This window comes from Strix uralensis, chromosome 15 (assembly GCF_047716275.1).
Source record: "Strix uralensis isolate ZFMK-TIS-50842 chromosome 15, bStrUra1, whole genome shotgun sequence".
Classification (NCBI taxonomy): Eukaryota; Metazoa; Chordata; class Aves; order Strigiformes; family Strigidae; genus Strix; species Strix uralensis.
Window position 1 is genome coordinate 16,195,835 of NC_133986.1, and position 19,584 is coordinate 16,215,418.

A 19,584-nucleotide genomic window follows, 5' to 3' on the forward strand; every position below is an offset into this window, starting at 1 on the left:
ACAAACTTAATTCTTTCAAAAGTTACATTTGGTTTCACTGTCAGCAAATTTATGCTCAAAGGTAAGCAGAAATACAGCATTCAATATTACAAATAAATGTTTATATAAAATCATCAAATAAGATGCAGAAGAAAGAGAATGCAGGTAGGTCTAAGTTAACACAATCTTTAATGGCAACAGTTACATTCAATACATTTCAGGAGAGAAGCATTTCAGAATTTTACAACTCTGATTATAATTTGTATTCACAAATACATGTATGATTGTATGAAAATAGCATATTTAATAATATATTGGCTACCTGTATTGCGCCTCTTAAGTTGATTCCTGTTTCAATAGCAACATAGTAGGATGCTTGGAGAAATGTCCTTTGCAACAGAAGGGCAAAAAATAGGAGTACAGCCAAAACATAAGCATTGGACAGGAACTCTTGAGACGAAATAAAAAAAACACCAAGAATTTTAGTCTATAAAAAAAAGAAAGTTAGAAATCAGATGTAATAGTAATTTAATTACCAGTTTTGCACAATTAATAAGCAGAGATAACCACAGTTTATTTCTTTGAAAGTGCTCCCAACCTATTTGAAACCTCACAGTTTATCAATTCAAGGAAACAGTCATATGCCAACTCAGTAAACTTTCTTTAAATGCAGAATGATGTTTATATGATTTCTGGTATCCTTCCAAAACTGTAGGATGTTTTGAGTAACTCCATATGGTCATTGGCTAAAAGATGTGCACTGCCCATTGTCAGAAAGAACTAGTAAATATCCTTTTGGAGAAATTAGTCCTCTTATTTTAGCACCTCAGGTTACTGAACATTCAAATGACCTTCACAACTTGTTGAAAACATATCCTTTTAACTCCTGGAACTATGCACATTATTTTGGTTTGCAGCATCTTGTTCAGCATTTTTATTTATGGTCATTACCTCCCAGTAAGTTCATGAGATCACAGAAGTGCACTTTGAAGCATGTCTATAGCTTACTGGGAAAGCAGTGCATTTATTTTAGATTATATTTAAGAAGCAGACACCCTTGGTGCTACAACTAGTTGAGAGGCTGTCTTGCCTTGGGAAGCCTTCTGATACTAAAATGTCTGCCTTCCTCTTTCTCCCCTTTACTCCTTCAAAACTTTGATTGCTGGCTTACGCTGCCATTAAAGGCAAAATTAGGAAGAGGTCTCTTTATTCCCTCTCAGAGGGCTTCTTGTAATTTACACTCCTGCTGTATTCCTTGCTCATCACGTTTCTTCTTGCCTACAGAGTTTCTTTGCTGTTGATGTTTTCAAGATTGCTATAACACTTAATAAACTATATTTCACAAATTCTCACTGTCTGTACATTTTATTAGATCTGATCAGCACCTTACAGTTAACTGTTTATAGAAACCCCACATGACAAGTTAATAGAGAGGCTAAACTTAGTTTTTAAAACTGTGCTTTTATAAGATGAGGCTGAGCCAGCTAAAAGAGCAATTATGTTCAGATATTTAGTTATTTGTACCTTAAAGGGATTTTAAGCCCTAAATTGTTACTTATTCCATAGTTATTCAAATAGGCTACAGCAGCATTATATACTACTAAAAGTCTATGGTACAGTAAAAGCAAGTCTTTCTTCCAGATTATTTACAGTCTTACAAGCTCAGCTTTTCAAATCAACTTAACTTGCTGTTGACACTTTTGAGCAAGAGGTAACTGTGGTTGTAAATTTATTCTTGCTGTAAATCTGAAGAATAAGAAGGAAGACTCAAGGCTCTACATTTAGCCTGAAAACTTTAGAAAATGTACGACATGTCTGGAAAATTACAAGTACAGCCAAGTCTTCTCCCATGCTACCTGTAAGGCCTTGACAGCAGAAAAGAAGAGAAATTCACAAATTGGCCAAGTCCATGGCCAATTAGATGCATCCAATTTATCTTTCAGACTCTTTAATATTTATGCTCATAAGCATAAAGCATTAGGCACATGTAAGGTGGAAGAACTGCCCCTGGTGCTTAACTGTACAAGTTTAAGAAACACTATTGTTTCCTGTGCAGTGTATATATACTCACATACCCAAATACAAATAGAATGTGAAACAGTGTTTAACTGCAAAACTCAGTGATTTTGCCAAAAAAAAAAAAAAAAAGAAGGAAAAGCACATTGGGGAAAACCAGGATTGTTTACAATTGTGATGTTTTCACCTCAGACATATTTTGTTAACTTGCAACAGTGATAATCTTTCCTTTGAGTTACCCTTTCTGAGGTCAGCTATTATTTTAGCAGTTCTTCACTGGAATTTCTTTTTATTCCAATATAGGGTCATCCAGGAAAAAGTGGCATCTCTGTAACCCATTAAAATATAAAAAAATCTTCTTATGAAGGCAAAGCTAGAACAACATATAAGTCTGCGACACTGGGAGATCGTGATTGTCAAAAATACTAACTCGACAGCAAAGAGAAACACTAGAGCATTATCACAATCATGAACCACAAACGTAAACATCACACGCACACTTGGTGAAAGCGCCAAGATATTTGCCAAGTCTCAGGTGCATTATCAGGCCATTATGGTTTACAAAGTCACACAGCATCTATGTGTTTAAACTACAATAGCTGCCTACGTACACTTGTCAGCTTGCAGGAAACACAAGGAAATAACATCTACTAAACCTTTTGCATATAAGGCAAATAACCTTGTTTGACAAGCTTGATGGAACTAATTAGATGTTTTATTTTCAGAAATGGCTCTGGGAACATTCAGTGTCCCACCTTCCTGATGACTTCAGGATAATACCACTTTTTTAAAGTGCCAGTAGGCTCTAACCAGTAACAGGCTGAGCAAAAGGCTACTATCTAAATACTTAAAGACCCTAGACTCACACAGTCTTAAATATCAATACTGGACCTTTTGCTACACTGGGACCTATGACTTCTAGAGGTTTTAAAATAGTAAGCATGTAAGTTTGGTGTATCATTAGAATGTGTTATGTCAGCAGATCCTCCTAATACTGGAACTGCTAATCCTAACACTGGAATGTGGAAGATGCTACCAGCAAAATACAAAATTCTGTTAGTCTCCTCTTCAGTGTGAAATGATTAACACTCAGAGAAATTCATGTCATAGGAATGTTCCTGTGTGGCCATAAATATTGATAATGGAGTTATAAATAAACATGAAGAGCGTGACAGAATTTAAGATGCTGTCGCGCTCTGACTAACTGCGGCACTAACTAAAGCAGTTAATACTGCCCATGACACACACGTGATCTCAGAGCTCCTGCTCCATGGTAGTTTATATCTGTCACAAAGGGTCTGAAGAATGAGCAAATATTCTATCTTCGGAGTTATCTCTTTGCCTTCAGTTTCATAAACAGAATTTCTGTTTGCAAGATACACTTGACTCATTACAACATCTCCTCAATCTAAACTATTTAAAATGGAGAAATGCCACTTTAAGGGATGGGTAAAAGACACTCTCCACAGTACTCACAGCTTACTTTGCTTGTCTGAATCTGTCCCACTGCATGGCAATTCTCTTCAACACCCTCAAACTCAGCAGCACATCATACACAAACAATGATTGCCCCCACCTTATCTTTGCCTTCATAAGACAGTGTTTTAGAAGGCTTGTTTCTCAACATATGTAGCTTTCAGGAGCAAACAGTAAGACAAGGTTCTCCTTTTTTGACTCATTACAAGTAAAGGTATAATATTCCTAGCAGTAGAGCTGGTGTACTTTTTCCCAAAGCAGACCCAGTTGGCTAGGTATGTGCATACATGTGGGAGTTTTCCTGAACACCCCAGTCTGTTTCAGATGCTTTGAATAGAAAGCCTTCATACATTTTTAGAAAGATATTTCACCTCATCCATCTTTTCAAATGTAAAGGTAATTAAGCCTCTTAACAGAAAACAAGGTGTATAAACCAGGTCAAAACAGAAGGAAAAGCCTTGTGGAGGCCTTTTAGCAAAGGTAAAATATACCCTTAAGTGTCACTCATGGACTACCACCACCAGTGAATATTGCTGTCAGGTGATCTCCAAATGGTGTAAATGACAACAGCGGTGAGGCTACCGCTTAGCTAGACACAGGGAGGATGTCAAGGTTGGATGAGGCTCTCTTTAGGGCCTATCTGGGCCAGACCTGAGCTTTTCTCACAGAGAAGCACAAGCTGTCACTTTAATAGGAAAATTAAATAGGGTAATCCATAAATTGTGATTCGGTATAATTTCAGCTGAAACAGTGTTCCAAACAAATTATCAAGAAGCAGAGCTCAAAAGCTCCCACAGTACTTTGCTACAACATAGCCCTAAAGTCCTAAATTTTTCATTTCCTGCTTTAACTGGTTTCCATTGAATCCTCTTGCTGTATTAAAGTTTCCAAATATTAGGATAAGAATTGCAAAACAGATAACCAATTCATTTTAGCCTGAGGCCTTTGTTAAATTTTCTGCAATGCATCTGATGTATTTCAATATTTACAGTGGACCTAATCCAAAGTGTACTTGCATGAATGGGTATATTTCCATTAGTGTCAACGGACTTTGGAAATAAAGTCTTATATCAAACAATAAGTGTACTGCAGAAATAAACTGATTTTCTCATAGAAATCCAACCTGAGTGACCTCACCTTATAATGAGAAGATGCTTCCTGAGTTAGGTGGTTGGTTTTTTTAGTTAATCAAGATGTATGTCCATTTCTTCTTGACGAATATTCATTTAAGTAGCATCCTTTAAAAATGTTTCAGTTGATCTTTCAAAACCAACCCCCCCAAAGATACTAGTGCAAATTCCTTGTCACAGTTAAATTACTTGGCATTTTATTGTGATGACAAAAGCCTGCTTTAATCCTCTTAGACATCACTCACTTTTGGAAATGAAAAGCCAAGCCTATTAAAAACACTTTTTCCTTTCTGAAAAGCACTCTGTTATATACTTGATTCAATATCGACTCAAGACTGTACCTAAAATCCTTATGATACTAATGGGATTCTGGATATGCTTGACCGTTATCGAATGAGGTTATTTTCCAGAATGCAAGCCTGACTAGATGCGTGGGTAATGTATTTTGCTCCCCATCAAGATATAAAAATGAATAATAGACAGTACATACATACTGTCATTTCTAGCATTCACAAATACATTGCAGTCACTTTCTTTACTGAGGTCAAATAATACATAGTCGTAGCATTACCTTTTTTGACTCCTCTATTTTTATGACATTTTGACAGTACCTGTGGGCGAATGGTGTTATTTCCTTTTCCAACATTGTGAACAATCCCAGAGATGCAGAGCGGACCAGCAAATCCAAGCAAGTCAGCCAGAATACGGAATGTGCTACTGAGAAGTAAGGGTCTTCCAAAAGCACAGCAGAGAGCACGCCAAATTGATCTGGATCCTTGTGGAGACGATGACCTTTTGTTCTGCTTGGAATAAAAAAAATCAGTAGGGATTACGTTATACATTAACCTCAGGTCTGATAAATTATTGGTATTTTTATCCCTGCTTTAATTCATTGACAACCAGATGCAATCTTTGAGCTAGAAAAGCACAGGAACTATAATTATTTTTTCATTTGTTTTTATAGAGTCAGAACAAAGAATTCATTTATACTCTCCTCCACTTCACAAAAAGAACCATGATTTCTTTCCTTCCTTAAACAGGGATCAAATAAGTGTGTTCTTTGTGGGTTGCTGGGGGAGAAAGAATAAAAGGGGAGAACTGACAGGTTTTGTTTTCCTGTGAACATAGAGACTGGAAACCTACACTCTTTTTAGACAGGATGCAAAATACTTCTCTTAAGATCCTGAATACACTTAGGTCTCACCAGGGAGTCAAACAGAATTTGAGCTGTGGTAGTTTCAGCCCTGAATTCTCCTATGGACAAACTGTAAGTGAAATAACATGGAAAAAATAGTCCTGTGAGGCCTCATTAATATTGATTCTGTAATTGAATGATTCCAGGGTCTTATTAGGAAGAACGATAATGGTGTTCAGTGAATAAAGTCCATAATTACTTTCCACATCAAAATACAGGTAATATGAATTTTACATGCGTTTAACTAGTAATGTGTTTGACATGTTTAGGTAGAGAAATTTCATTATTTGTAGGAGATACAGCTGAGTATGTGACCTCTTCGTATATGGAAAGCTATGTTAATGGATACTTCATTTGCATGATGTCTGTTTATATAATTTTATATCATGCTTATAGCATAAAAAGTAATTAAAAATGCAAGCACTGAGTAAGCAGATAGACATAATTCCATGCTTTGCATACCTTCTGTGCTTCAAAGGCCTCATTAAGGAGAATGTAATTGGTCACAGCTCTCATAGCAATGGGAAGCTTGCCTATGGTTTTCAGGTCTATTGGTTTTTTATGGGCAGTCTTGATGAATGTGTTCATCCACCAGTATGTTCCTTTGGATAACAGATTCACAAATGGCTGTAAGAATCGAACGCCAAGGTCCTGGAGATCCTCAGGAGGTTTAACTTCTTTAGGAGTTTTGAAGAAAACATACCTCTGAAATTCAGAAAAATACCAAAACAATCACATTAAATACAGAGAAAATAGAAGTCCACACAGAACAGATAAGATATAAAGGACATTGCAGATAATCAATGAATCAGTCTTGGTTTCTCAAAAGTACTCAAGGAACTTAAGCATTCAAATCCATCCAATACAGCAATCCAGTTTCCTCAGGTGCTGAGGAAAATCAGAGGCATCCAGTCTAGAAATAAATAATCCTAAACATTTGTTCTTGGGGTGCAAATTTGCATACTTGTAGAAAAAAAATACATGTAGAAAAAATACACCTTACATTTAAAATAGTACAGCCCCAGCCTCTTGCTCTGAGTTCCAGACAGCGCAACATGGGACATGTTTAGCTTAGGAACAGCCCTGAGGCTATCACAGCGATTCATCTTCCATACCACACTGCCTCACGTCTAGTCAGCTCAGAATATGGAGCTGCCTGTGCTGTCTTGTATGGGTCTGGGAAACCACTGAACTAGAGAGTGCAGATGGCATTAACAAATGCTTTTGTTGGCTTAAACGCCAAAAGAGAGAGGGCAGACTGCTCACGATTTCCTGTTGTCAAGATAAAACTTCTTCAGACATCACTCATTTTTGGGAATGAAAAGCCAAGCCTCTTAAAAATACACCTTTCCCTTCTGAAAAGTACTCAATCATGTATTTCATTCAATCTCTACTCATGACTCTACCTAAATCCTATTAATCTTAGTAGGATTTCCAGATATGCTTCAATGCTATCTTTTATCCAGCCATATCTGGAGAAATAATTCACAGATCCTAGAAAAAATGGTGCTGGGGTTGGGAAAGGCCATTTAGAGTAACAGTGGGAACAGCAGAAGGAAGGGAGAAGGTACAATTGGGATTGAAATATAAACAAGTCAGTCTTTTGTCTTCCGGAAGAAGATGGGGGAAGGCAGGAGAAAAAAGGTGAGGCCAACGTCTCCGGTTTCTGCTACCATATAGGCCTCACCCCTTATTTTCTTTTTCTCCCCACCTCCCCTCAGCAGAGGCCAACTCTCCATGCATCCCAACCCTTCCTTCAGCAGCTGCAGCAACAAGCCTGGCTCTCCAAACTCTGCCATAGATTCAACAGGCAGTAAAAAAATCCATACTGCTGGGTACTTCATTCTATGCATCAATGATATCCTTTAATAATTCAAAATCAAACAGATACAGCATAAAAAAAAAAGATGACAATAGGCAGTGACCATTTTTTATTCTTCTTTGTGACCTATAATTCCACAGTGAATAAATCTCATTTAATTATTCAGTTCTATTATGAGGTTTATGAGCAAGTCCCTCCGACATCACATTTGAATTTCACTTTTCCCATAAACCAATGCACTTTTTTTCATTTATGATATAAATACTGAATATCCAGCATTGAGGTTTTCATTCCTCTTTCTTTCAAAAATGTTACTGAAAAGGCTGCTTTTAGACATATTTTTGTCCTAAGCTATCAGATAAACATATAGACACACAAAATCCCCAAGAATATCAGAAAAAAAACAAATATGTGATAGACACAACTCACATTGCTGAACGCGTTACTGGAAAGAGTTCACATACTCATGCTTCCCTACATGTGAGGGAAGCAGCAAGAAACTTTTCAGGGAAAAATTTCTTCTCCTCCTAAGACTAAGTTTAATTTGTGCACACAGGGACAGGTGAAGGGAAGAACTTTGGCATTTATCTATCCAGTAGTCTCCAAAGTCATCTCTCAGTTTGGATGATGACTGTAGACGCCACAGATGAAAGATATATACATAACTGGGAGGTTAGATAGCAAGCCCAGTTGCCCCAGTAAACCCCTTATTGCGATTGCTGGAAAATGAGAGACGTTGTGTGTCTGAGATATTCTCTGACAGAGCTGACAATTCCTTCCACCCAGTCTTTCCTTGCACCAGAAATACTTGTTTCTGATGACTGCAACTGTGAATCATAATAGACATTTTTAAAACAAAGTTGAACAGCTGAAATTCATTTTGATTTAACTACAATGGAGTCTGGCATTTTTTGAAATTATGGATTCATCTGGCCTAATAAAATTGGATTAACCTTTGATTTTCAAATATATTTCTATTTCTAACTGGATTTTTTTCTGTCATTTAGAAATGCATTTCACACTAAGTATCCAGAAAGGGGAATAAAAAAAAAAAAAGCCAAAACAACAAAACACACAGAAGGAGATTTTTACAATACAAACTTACCCTCACCCTGATGACATTTATTTCTACAGCTAGTAGCATTCCATATAGAACAACCAGGAGTCCCGTGAGGCAAAAGCGAAGCTGCGAAAATCCAACCCCATTATCACAGAACTTTACAAATTTGATGGTTTTAGTTATGAAAGCTAAAGTCCAGTAGAATAACAATGCTGTAGGGGGAAAAAAAAAGTTAATGAGCTTCACAGTTGCAAAAATATACAATAGCAGTATTAAATATTCATTCAGAAAGAATGCAACAAGACTATATAAAACCAGAGAATGGCCTTTCTCATGTCAAAACAGAAGCCTAACTCAATTCCAGAAACATGAAAATATTAAGATAATGTTAGTTCCAAATTCCTTTCCTATTAGATTAAGTGATATTTGGAAACTTTCACAAAGTGAAATCTGCTGAAGGAAATTTCCATCTGTTGTACACATGCATCCGCATGATGAGTTCAAGGGAGGGAGTTGCCCCACAAGTCAAGGTGGCTGTGAATGATGTTCTTGAAATTTGGTTAAAGCCACAAGATTGCTATGAATTTGGCTTGAAGGAAAATTGATCTCATTTCTCTGGCAGATCTCTGGGATGTGTGCAGGAACAGATACTAAAATATTTTCTCCAAACTGCTGCTGCTCTATTCTATTCAATACAAATTCCATATATGTCATTTATAATGCATACACAGGTACATCAAGGAAGGATGTTCTGGCATTCGTAGAATACAACGTTAACTTTTTGGAGTTCTGCTTGACCTTCCTGTCCAAAAGTGCTCATGCTACTGTCAGTTATAGATAAATAACCCCTGCAGTAAGCTCTGGTGATTTGGAAACACACTCCATGCCATTCACCACTCCATCAGCCAGCTCCTGTTCCCCATGCTTAAGGAAATACCTTCTAGGGTTATGTTCTTTTACATGAATCTTTCATTGCTGTTGTATCTGTCATAGTGCAACAGCTGGAATATGCTCTAACTGCCAAGAAAGATGTATTTATGCTTTCCGGGTGTCTTGCTGCAACACCAGAGAAAGTCTTCAGCCAAGCCACTAGCAACTGTAAGTCTAACTTACAAATATGGATAATCATCAGGAACTTGCAAAAACTGCAAAGAATTTGTGGTGTTCCAGCTACCCTGAAGCACTCTAGAAAGCCCCGTGGGGATGCACCTTCCAAGCAAAACTCAATTCAACCCGGAGAGTCTGTATGGGATTTGGGGGTGCCTATCCTGCTTCTACGGAAATCAATTTCAAAACTCTCATTTAAATGAGGACAGTAAATGGAACAGTACAGGAGTATTGGGCATTAAGACATTGCCAAGAGAGTCTATCTTACTCTAAAATTAATAGGCCAATTTGTAAGAAGAAAGCACTAAGAGGTCAGGTATTTCAGCACTGTATTTTAGTGGCTGATGCAGCTGCAGAGAAAATTTAAGAGACATACTTACAGAAACCCTCTTATAAAACTATAGCCTTCTTATGTGGGGCTTCCTACCATCTCTCCAATTTATACTGCATCAGATCTAATCTCCTCATCCTGCTTCAGACTGTTTCCTGCCTTTGAGGCACTATTCCTTCCTATTTGCAATATCTCTGATTAAAATCTCACTTCATCCAAGAATACATTCCACGTGGTTCTACTCCTAACTACTTTTATCTATTAATCCTTGTGTTTTGTCTCATTCTTTTTTCAACAGGCTGAGAAAACATCCTTCTTCGAGTAAAGAGGGCTTACGCAAACATTGCACACTGAAAATCTGCACCAGCAGAGGACACCTAAAAAAACCAACCAATCCAACTGGAATCTATGTAAAGCTCTTAGAATTAGAAATAAGAACTGACAGAGCCATCCTCCTATTTACGATGTAAATAAGGATCTATATGACCTTTTAAAATTATTATTATTTTATTGGAACATTCATTTACCTTTTATCCAAGTATTAGTGCCAAATGTAACATTCTCAGGTGATAACTGACCTCCCACTCTCATACCTCCTAGAAGCATTTGGACTTAGCTTCTCACTTTTGTATACAAGTGTATATAATCTAATCTGGCAGATGTTCACAGGTCTCTCAAGATAAGGCTCCTTGGAAAATATAGTTATGGCTCTTTCTTTTAAGCTGTGCTTTTATCATCTGGCTGGTGAGTGCATATTGGCTGAGAGTTTCTAGAAATTATCACCAAGACCTTCCACTAGCCTGAAGTGCCCAGTGATCAGATCACAGAGGCATGCTTTCACTTACTTGATTGCTTTAGATCTATTCTAGATGCCTGCAGCCTGAAGAACCTCGCTTTTTCTTGGGCCGTGTAAGCTACCTCAACCCACAACACCAGGGTGTAGATTCTCACTGCTGAAAATTAAGCAATGTGGAACTCAAACTGTTCTACACCTTTATTGGATTAAGCCCAAGATTTGAAAAACCACACACTTAACTGGATGGGATTTATTTGTGTCTATTTGGAGAGAAATTTTGTCTACTAAGCAATAAGCATTATATTTATATGATAACAGGAAGTTCCATTTTAAACAATAAACTAATTCCAAGGGAATTAACTACACTGTCAAGGTACATGAAATTTAAATTAGAAAACTAGATTACTGTCAGGAATGATAAGGAAGTCCTGTAATTATGATTGGTTAAAAAAACCCCCCACAATTTTCTTAAATAATAAAAAAAAAAGTCACATGTTGCGATACTACTATCCCTTTCAGATTAAAAACTCAAAGTCCTATTGTTATTTCATAATTTTCTCTTACTGTTTAATTTCTGAGGTTAATTTATCTATAAAACAAATAAACTTAAAAAATAATGCAATCAGATGCTACCATTCAATTACATATTTTGTACACTGAAAAGCTAGCAGATTTTCCAATTCAGAATGAAAAAATTCAGAATGAAAACTATTCTAAAATGTGTCCTGCTAAACTGTACAACTGTTATGCATCCATTCTGCAACACTGTGCAAAGAGCACCAAAATTAGCACTATTACGAGAGTCCCCTGGTAAACAGTGCTACACTGGAAAAGCTATGTTTGATGAAATATAATTACAGGTCAAAACCATACAGAGGAAAACAGATTCAGAGCAGATCAAAGTGTTCTAATAGTCTAGACACTCAGCAGGGACCCTGGACTCAACCGTTAGCTTCAGAGAATAAATATTTTAAACCTTGTCAACTTTTTTTGATAAGAGATAGTAAGAATGACTACTTCAAATTAGCCAACAGCCTGGAAATAAAAGCTGAAAGGCAGGATCAGTACAGGAACTTTGTGTCCCTGTCTTGCATACCCCAAGGGAATGTGTTAATCCCCAGGTCTGTTATGGTATCTGCCTCTTGCTTGTTCATGAAGAACTACAAACGAACTTGGTTTCTTTAAGGTACAGAGTGAAAAAGGTTTTAAAAAAAGAAAGCATCTCAAAGTTTCACATGATTGGAAAATTTTATCCTGTTCAGAATTAATGAACAGACCTTTAAGGGTCTTCTGCACTGCATCAGTGAGAGTTTTCCCACTGGATTTAGTAAATTTTGGATAAGGCTCCGTTAGACTTTGCTTTGTACAGCTACCAACTCTTTGCAAGTTGTAGGCATTGATCCCGCAGCTGGGGCAGATGATGTCCTGCAGTTAGGTGGAACTTCACCGATGCTCAGAAGCAGCAGAAGATGCCACATCAGGCCACCTACTTTACTCTGTGTGTGTGTAATATTAGATCTTCTCTACATTTTACTAATGAAGAACCCTCTCTGGGTTTCCTTTCTCATACGTCAGCAAAAAGTTTATCACCAACTTAAGCTTTTCCTCATGGTTCCCATTTTCTTCACTTGTATTAGGCTCTAAAAGAAATCTGCTTCATGGCCACACTGCACTCTAGTGGGTTGACAGCTGAGTATAGGTATAATTTAACTATCTGATACTGGGCTAATTGGCATAAAGTCATCATTGCGTAGTTCCGGATGTCAATACAAAGTAGTTGCAATTAACACTGAAAGATTACAATCCTCGCAATTAGTTAACAATAAATTTGTGCAGTCAAGAATAAAGGCCGGAGACTTCCAGAAATATCTGTCTTAGGTTCTCTCACAAATGCAAACAAATTAAAACAAAACAAAAACAAAGCCAAAAATAAAATAAAAATCAAAGACCATCAGCTTGTGAAGAATTTGGATTAAAATTCAAATCAGACCAACTAAGTGGAAAAGACCATGGTAGTCTGATTTTCCTTTTTGCCTAAGAGTTAGCTATTAAGATTAGATTTTCTAAAGGAGTCTATTCCTTGGAAATTCTTGCAAAATGAAAATTTATAATTATTAACTTTAGGATCAATAACTATTACTTAAATGTTGGTATTCACTGGTATAACTGTTTACTATTCAAGTATTGTCCAGAGTTTATCCAGCATCAGCACTCTAACTACTGAACAAAATTATCATAAAAGAGAAATCTCTACAGAGAAAGGATTATGCAAAAATGGGTAATCAACTACCAGCTGTAAATTTGTGCTACCCTTCTCAATGACTTAACAGCGGGAATGCAGTAGCAACACTAAATTATTAAACACTGCCTTATACATCTGAAATAACAAAAAACCCAAAAGCCAAGAAAATCACTTCTTGCTTTCCACAGGTGATTGTAACAGGCTAGCAATGCTTTCCTGAGACATAAGGTCTAGTCCTGTGAGAAGGCATTAAATAGACTGTGTTGACTTACTAAAAACTAAATGATCCCACCTGGTTATAAAAGACAAAAAATGTCCTACTTAAAAGAAGAGTACAAGAAGAAAAGCTGTCCCAAATGAGAAGACATAAAGGTTGCCAAGCCTAGATAGAAATCCAAAGTTTTTGATGGGGAATGACTTTTTTTTTCTTACAGGAGTTACAGGCTCCTTCTGCAGAAGAGGATGCTCACTTACCACAACATGCAGTTCAAAATAATCTTCAGTATTTAAAAGCTTTCTCAAATCCAGTTGCTACTTACTTTCTACCACCTGACAAAAACTAGAACAGAACTTTGATACACAGAGCTTCAATGGCACAAGCAGGATCCATTAATACAGAAAACCAGCTCAAACAAAATTTGATGAGCCAGGACCACCAAAGAAATAACAGCTAACAGGATGACTACACATGTAGACATCACAGCCCGCAATCTACTTAAACAGTAGAGAACATGTCACCACCTGCATGATTGTCAGCAGTAATGGATTTTCTATAGCTAGCTACAGTTTATTTGCAATTTTGCAGAAAATAAGCCATACTATGTATAGTTCTTAGACACAGCATTTTCCATTCAAAAGGTCGTAAAGCAGTTTACAAAGGGAGTTTTAGGAACAGGAAGCAAGAAGCAGCAGGCAAAATAGTACATACTGAAAGTCAGTGATGTCATTCATTTTCCTTGACTCCCTGTGTATTTCAATAGACCACACACACGGAGATGGCTTCGATCTTACATTATGCTTAAATGCAATGTGCTGACAAGCAGGGGGATTTGGATTGCTTTTAGAGTTAAGAATTTGATGTGCTATTTTTCCCACAAATCCAGCTTTTCCTAGAGAAGCTGTTAGCCCATTGGATCCCAGAAAACACCATACAGAATGCTATTAGAAGTTAAAAGCATTGAAAACAATGAAGTTTCAGGAAAACTCAGAACTGAGTCTGGTAATGGCAACCAGCAGACCAGAATACAGGTGTAGCTTTATTCATACAAGCTAGCACCGAGACTGCAGGGACCCATCACAGAACAGACACACAGCACCACAGTCACACCTCCCAGTCTTGTAAGCTGTGAGACGTACCGATTAACAGTTTCGGGAAATTGGATGTTTCGATATTATGGTAATAGACAACCGATGTGATGGCTGCCAAGAATGCCATCCCAGCTGGCATGTACAGGTGCAAATGGCGTGAATCTGAAACCCTTAAAAAGAAAAAAAGGAACATCTATTAAAATCAAACCCTCTTATTTAAATGTTTCCCTTTTAATTTATGAATTGTACCCTGTACCCAGCCCTGATGTTAGGATTTTCTAGAATGAGTTATGGGTGTAAAGCTTTCCAATTTTCGATTGGATTTATGCTCCTAAATCACATAGTTGGATTTCAAGTTCCTCCCCTGTGCTGAAAATGAAATGTGTGTACTCCTATTTCCTACTGAAATCAATTGGAACGTTATTTAAATTAGGATAAGCAGCTCAGATCCAAAACGAGAAAAGTTAATTTAAGCTAAACTAGATTGGGAGCTGTCCATCAAATTATGTAGATAAGACCAACTGACAGCACAGTTTAAGATTTTCTATAGAAACATTTTGAGGAAATGTTTCATTTTCTTTTTCCAGTTTGGGAAAAGGAACAGCACCACAGCATGGGAATTACTTACAGTGAGTTCTGGTTTCAGTGACTGCAAGCCAACAAACAAAACCTACAACAGAATCACATACCCTGAAGTTTTGTCCTACAAAGCAAAACTCTCCTGACACTTTGCTTCAGGTAGCCGTGCTGGATGTCCTGCCCTCTACAGCCCTTTGGGAATATGGGAATTGTTGGGTAATGTTGTTGGTTTGTGCAGATGTGGGTAGAATCATGTTTTCCACCCCTGCACTTTCCTTCTACTTGCCATCTTCTCCTTCTCCCCTCTTCTTTCTTTCACAAAAGTAATGGAGTGTCCTGTGCTGTCAAGAGGTACAATTTCCTCTGTCCCCCAACCAGCTCCAGGAGAAAAGGCACCAAGAGGAAGTCCTCAGGACACAAGCGCTCTGGGAAATTCACACCTTGTCCTCTGAACCTTATGGAAAATAAATTAGCACCTGTGGATTTGTTCTTGCTGTGGCAAAAGCTACCTTTGCGAAGTTTGGAGACACAAAGGCGGCTGTGCTGTCAGGGAGCTAGAGATCATCACAGGACATCACATGTCTGAGAGCAGAGCATCCCAAATGTCTAACAGATCCGTTGGAGCTCAGGAGGACCACTTCCCACATCTGCACTAGGAAAGGAAAGCCCTCCCTCACAGGGACATTGTGGTGAACTCTACAGAGCTGGCTGGAGCCACGCTGACAACCTGTGTCAAAAACACTTAACTCCTCTTGTTGACAGTGAGCTGTATGTGTATACAGCAAAATGAGAAAAGATTCTCCAGTCTCTGAATTCCTGTTAATGCCAGGGGTTTTTGTACATCAGGGCCGAATTCTCAGCAAGGAAAAACAAACAAAATGAACATATTTCTTCAGGCAGCCTAAGCTTCAGTAGGTAACACTGCAGGAGTGGGAGGTTTTTTTGCATTTATTTATTGCACAGACAGAAGTTGCTGGAATTCCCCTATATAACCATACCTCCAATAGACTGCATCTATTGCTGAGGTGTCAAAGCCTTTGGCATCCAACTGCTGTCAAAAGGACTTACCAACATGATCCATTTTGGTCTTAGAAAGCTGATGAGTCTCAAAATCTGCTTTTATTCACTAGAGCGCTCATTAGGCTGCTGAGTGCTCGGGAGGCACGACTGTGGGTTGGCACTCCCCCAGTACAGCTAGAAGCTTTGATTCTCATCAGGTGACACTTATTACTTAACAGCAGCAGCGTTCTGAGTCAAGTTGAATAGCAAATAAACATAATGAGAGGGATTGCTAAAGAGCAAAATAAGACAAAAAAAATCAAAGCAAGAGATTTTGCTCTGAGCATCCCACACTCTGATAACTCTGAATAAGCATGAGAAAAATTCCCTTTAAAAAAAACCTGGCACTGAGAAACATCCTATTTATATATGTTTAAGAGAAGTTATAATAATAATGATGATATCAGCTTCTAGAGCAGAATACTGCAGTGCCTTTCCCACTGGTTGGTGGATAGTTGTTATATGGATGGCTAAACAGAGAGGTGTTGTTCTATTTAACAAGGAACTTCAACTTTATTATAACCTTTGGGTTGCAAATTCATAACAGTTATGAAAATCAGACCTTTCTTTAGAGGAAGATGATCATAGTCATTGTTATACAACATTAGCTTTTTTCATAATAAATCACTCTATCACTTGTTGCACTTGGAATAATTTTCCCCCACAGATTACTGTTTAAAGACATCCTAAAATGAATAACAGATGATGGATCCTGCTCATATAATGTGAGCTGCTCTGCTCAAGGTAGCACAAATATCAGAAGAAACTCTATGGGGTGTGAGATAAGGCCCAGTAGATCCACTCCTTTTGTTAAAATGAACAGAACTCAGTTTGCAGGGGAATGATATGACCTGCTGTGCACATGGGAGTTCTGCCTAGTAAGGACTGTGGGACTGGGTCCTTGGACAGAAAACATATCATGAAAATGTCACCATCTGCTTGAATTGTTAGGATTTATCTATGATTACCCTTGGGAAAGATAGTGTCATTAAGCTGAACTAAAAATGATTAAGGTCAGTTGTGCGTGTGTACACAATTTGGCAAGGTTTGTGGAATTTCTGATACAAGGTCGGTAGGTTAATCACCAAGAATACAGATTACATGTTTATAACCACAAGGAATATGCTTCTAGATGAGAATTTAGACAGGGAGAAAATACCTACCCCAAAACCTTTAAAACACTCGGTGCTATCAGGGGAAGGTAGACATGCACTTACCCATCAGACACTATGCCCTCTGCAATTTCACACACCAGCACAAACAAGAGGATAAAAGTCAATATCCAGCGTAAATTGTGGCCAGGAAAGTGAAGCCATGTGCTATGATGTATATGTACTTTGGAACTCTGACTTCCCCATCCTAAACAGGAAAAGAAAATTATAAAGAGCTTTCTTACCAACAAGAGTGATGTGCAAAGCTCCTGCATACAGAAAAGCATATACCTAGCAAAGTAGTGTACTCAAGTTGACACAACTGTGCTGTTAAACGTGTGTGTATTTGAATATTTTCAGAACTGTGTTGTCATTGCTTCACTTCATACAGAATAAAATCAACAATGCAGACAGGACACAGCCTTAAATCATTATACTTTTAGAAACTTACTGTCAAGCATTTATATGCATTAAACATTTTTCAAATATATCAACAATTTAAATGAACAACAAATGAACATTTTGACAAACACACACAAATGCTGCAATATGAACACTATTTTTTCTTTGCTTCAATGCATCTGACTAAAGAATTTACACCTTATCTTACAATTCTTTTTTCTAAAGTAACTCATTCTCTTGATCTAGATAAAAGTTAGCAGTACTGAGAAAAGCCACATAAACAAAGATTAGTTCTTCAGCTGACCCCATTTTAACAGTTGTGCTGTTATTTCAGTTCCGGACCTTTTCTGACCAAGAGAGGCGAGTGTTAAGTCACACAGCTCTGGCCATGGCTATCCAGAGGCCAGGCCAGGCTGAGGAGAGCGGTGCCGAGTGGTGACAGCCGCACGTATTAAACCACCGGGCCACCTACTGGTAACCCCGCTTTTATGTTACCAGATAACACCGCTGCGATACGGCAAGAGTTACAGAGCCGGGCACCCCCCTCGTCGCCACCCGTAACGAGGAGGGCTGCCCGCCTGCTGCAACCCTTTTGGAACCGCAGGGAGCATTATTCGATAACATAAGACTGACTTGCCAGGTTTTCTGGTTTTTAATAGCACGTTTATTTTCGCTTCCCACGATGCTAGTCAAAACCTGCAGGGAAATCCTGCAGTCTCCTCCAGCATCCATCCGTCCCTCCCTCCGTCCGTCCCCGGCGCAGGGGGGGGCTTCACCTCCAGGGAGCCCCGCAGCTGCCCCACCTGGGAAAGCCCCGACAGACGGAAACGGGCACCGCTGCCCAGACAGCGGACAGACACCCGGACAGCGGACAGAGGCGCGGACAGCGGACGGGCAGGGGAGAGGCGGTGACCGGAGCCCCCCCCCGCAGTCCCCAGCCTCCCCGCGCTGAGGCGGGCGGGCAAGGCCCGGGCCGGCCGGGCAAGAAGGGGGGGACACGGCACACAGGGCGCGGCAAAGCGCAGGGGGGAACCCACGGCAGGACAAAGCAAGGCGGGGACACACACGCACACACACGACGAGGCAAGAGCGGGGTGGGGGTGCAGAGGAAAAGGGGGGGGCACAGAAAGCAGGGCACAGGCGTAGAGGGCAAGGACCCTCCGCAGGCGCTCACCGATGAAGAGGATGGGGAAGGTGATGAAGAGCAGGAAGACGTGCGGCACCACGTTGAGCGCGTCCACGAAGCAGCCGTTGTTGAGCACGCCGTGGTCCACGTTGTAGGCGGTGGAGTTGCCCTCGTCGCCGCAGAAAGCCAAGGCCATGGCGGGACCCTGCGCGCAGCCGGGCACCGCCTCCGCGCACATCCAGGCGGGGCCGGCGCGGGCTCCGCGGCAGCGGCTCTGCCCGCACCTGCGGAGACCGGCGGCCACGGCCGCCGACCGGCCCCGCCCCCGGCCACGGCCCCGCCCCCCCTACGCCCCGCCCCGCGGCCCCGCCCCCGGGGTCCAAGCGCTGCGCGGGGCGCGGAGGGGCCGGCGGGCGCGGGCGGGAGGAACCCGTGTCCCCTTCCCGGTGGGGCTGCAGAGAGGGGAAAGCACCGCCACAGCCCGCGGGTACCTCAGCGCCATAGCAAGCTGGGGTGCCCTTTCGCAGTAGTTAAGCTTTTTATGCATCATTAATAAGGCAGAACATTTTTTTTTTTAAAAAAAGGCACTAAATTAGTGATGACAGAGGAACTATAGACTACAAGAAATTTTTTTTTTTTAAACTTGCCAGCTTTCCACGTTTTTCCTCCACTGTGATGAAGATATTACTAGATTAAATCGTGTAAACAGCTGTACCCTGTCCTCAAAGGAGACTTCACCATCGTATCCCAAACAGCTATTATGTTTGTGCTTTATGTTTTTTTACCCCTTAAATGAGTTCAAGTC

The 19,584-nt window shown here is 39.6% G+C and overlaps 1 protein-coding gene across 4 annotated transcripts in view; it reads right to left on the reverse strand.

Annotated features, from left to right (window-relative positions):
* The window catches only part of ABCC8 (ATP binding cassette subfamily C member 8), a 78,835-nt gene extending 59,845 nt beyond the window's left edge, over window positions 1-18,990 (reverse strand). For 2 of the 4 annotated variants that reach the window (XM_074884749.1, XM_074884751.1), the window contains exons 1-7: window positions 18,828-18,975; window positions 17,318-17,459; window positions 14,511-14,632; window positions 8,724-8,890; window positions 6,259-6,501; window positions 5,213-5,404; window positions 302-466 (exon numbers count right to left, since the gene is read on the reverse strand). In XM_074884749.1, the coding sequence (XP_074740850.1) occupies window positions 302-466; window positions 5,213-5,404; window positions 6,259-6,501; window positions 8,724-8,890; window positions 14,511-14,632; window positions 17,318-17,459; window positions 18,828-18,975 (1,179 nt within the window). Of the gene's footprint in view, window positions 1-301; window positions 467-5,212; window positions 5,405-6,258; window positions 6,502-8,723; window positions 8,891-14,510; window positions 14,633-17,317; window positions 17,460-17,957; window positions 18,064-18,827 lie in introns of those variants that run through there. The other 2 variants (XM_074884748.1, XM_074884750.1) reach the window with 2 other exon arrangements.
* Between the last annotated feature and the right edge of the window lie 594 nt (window positions 18,991-19,584).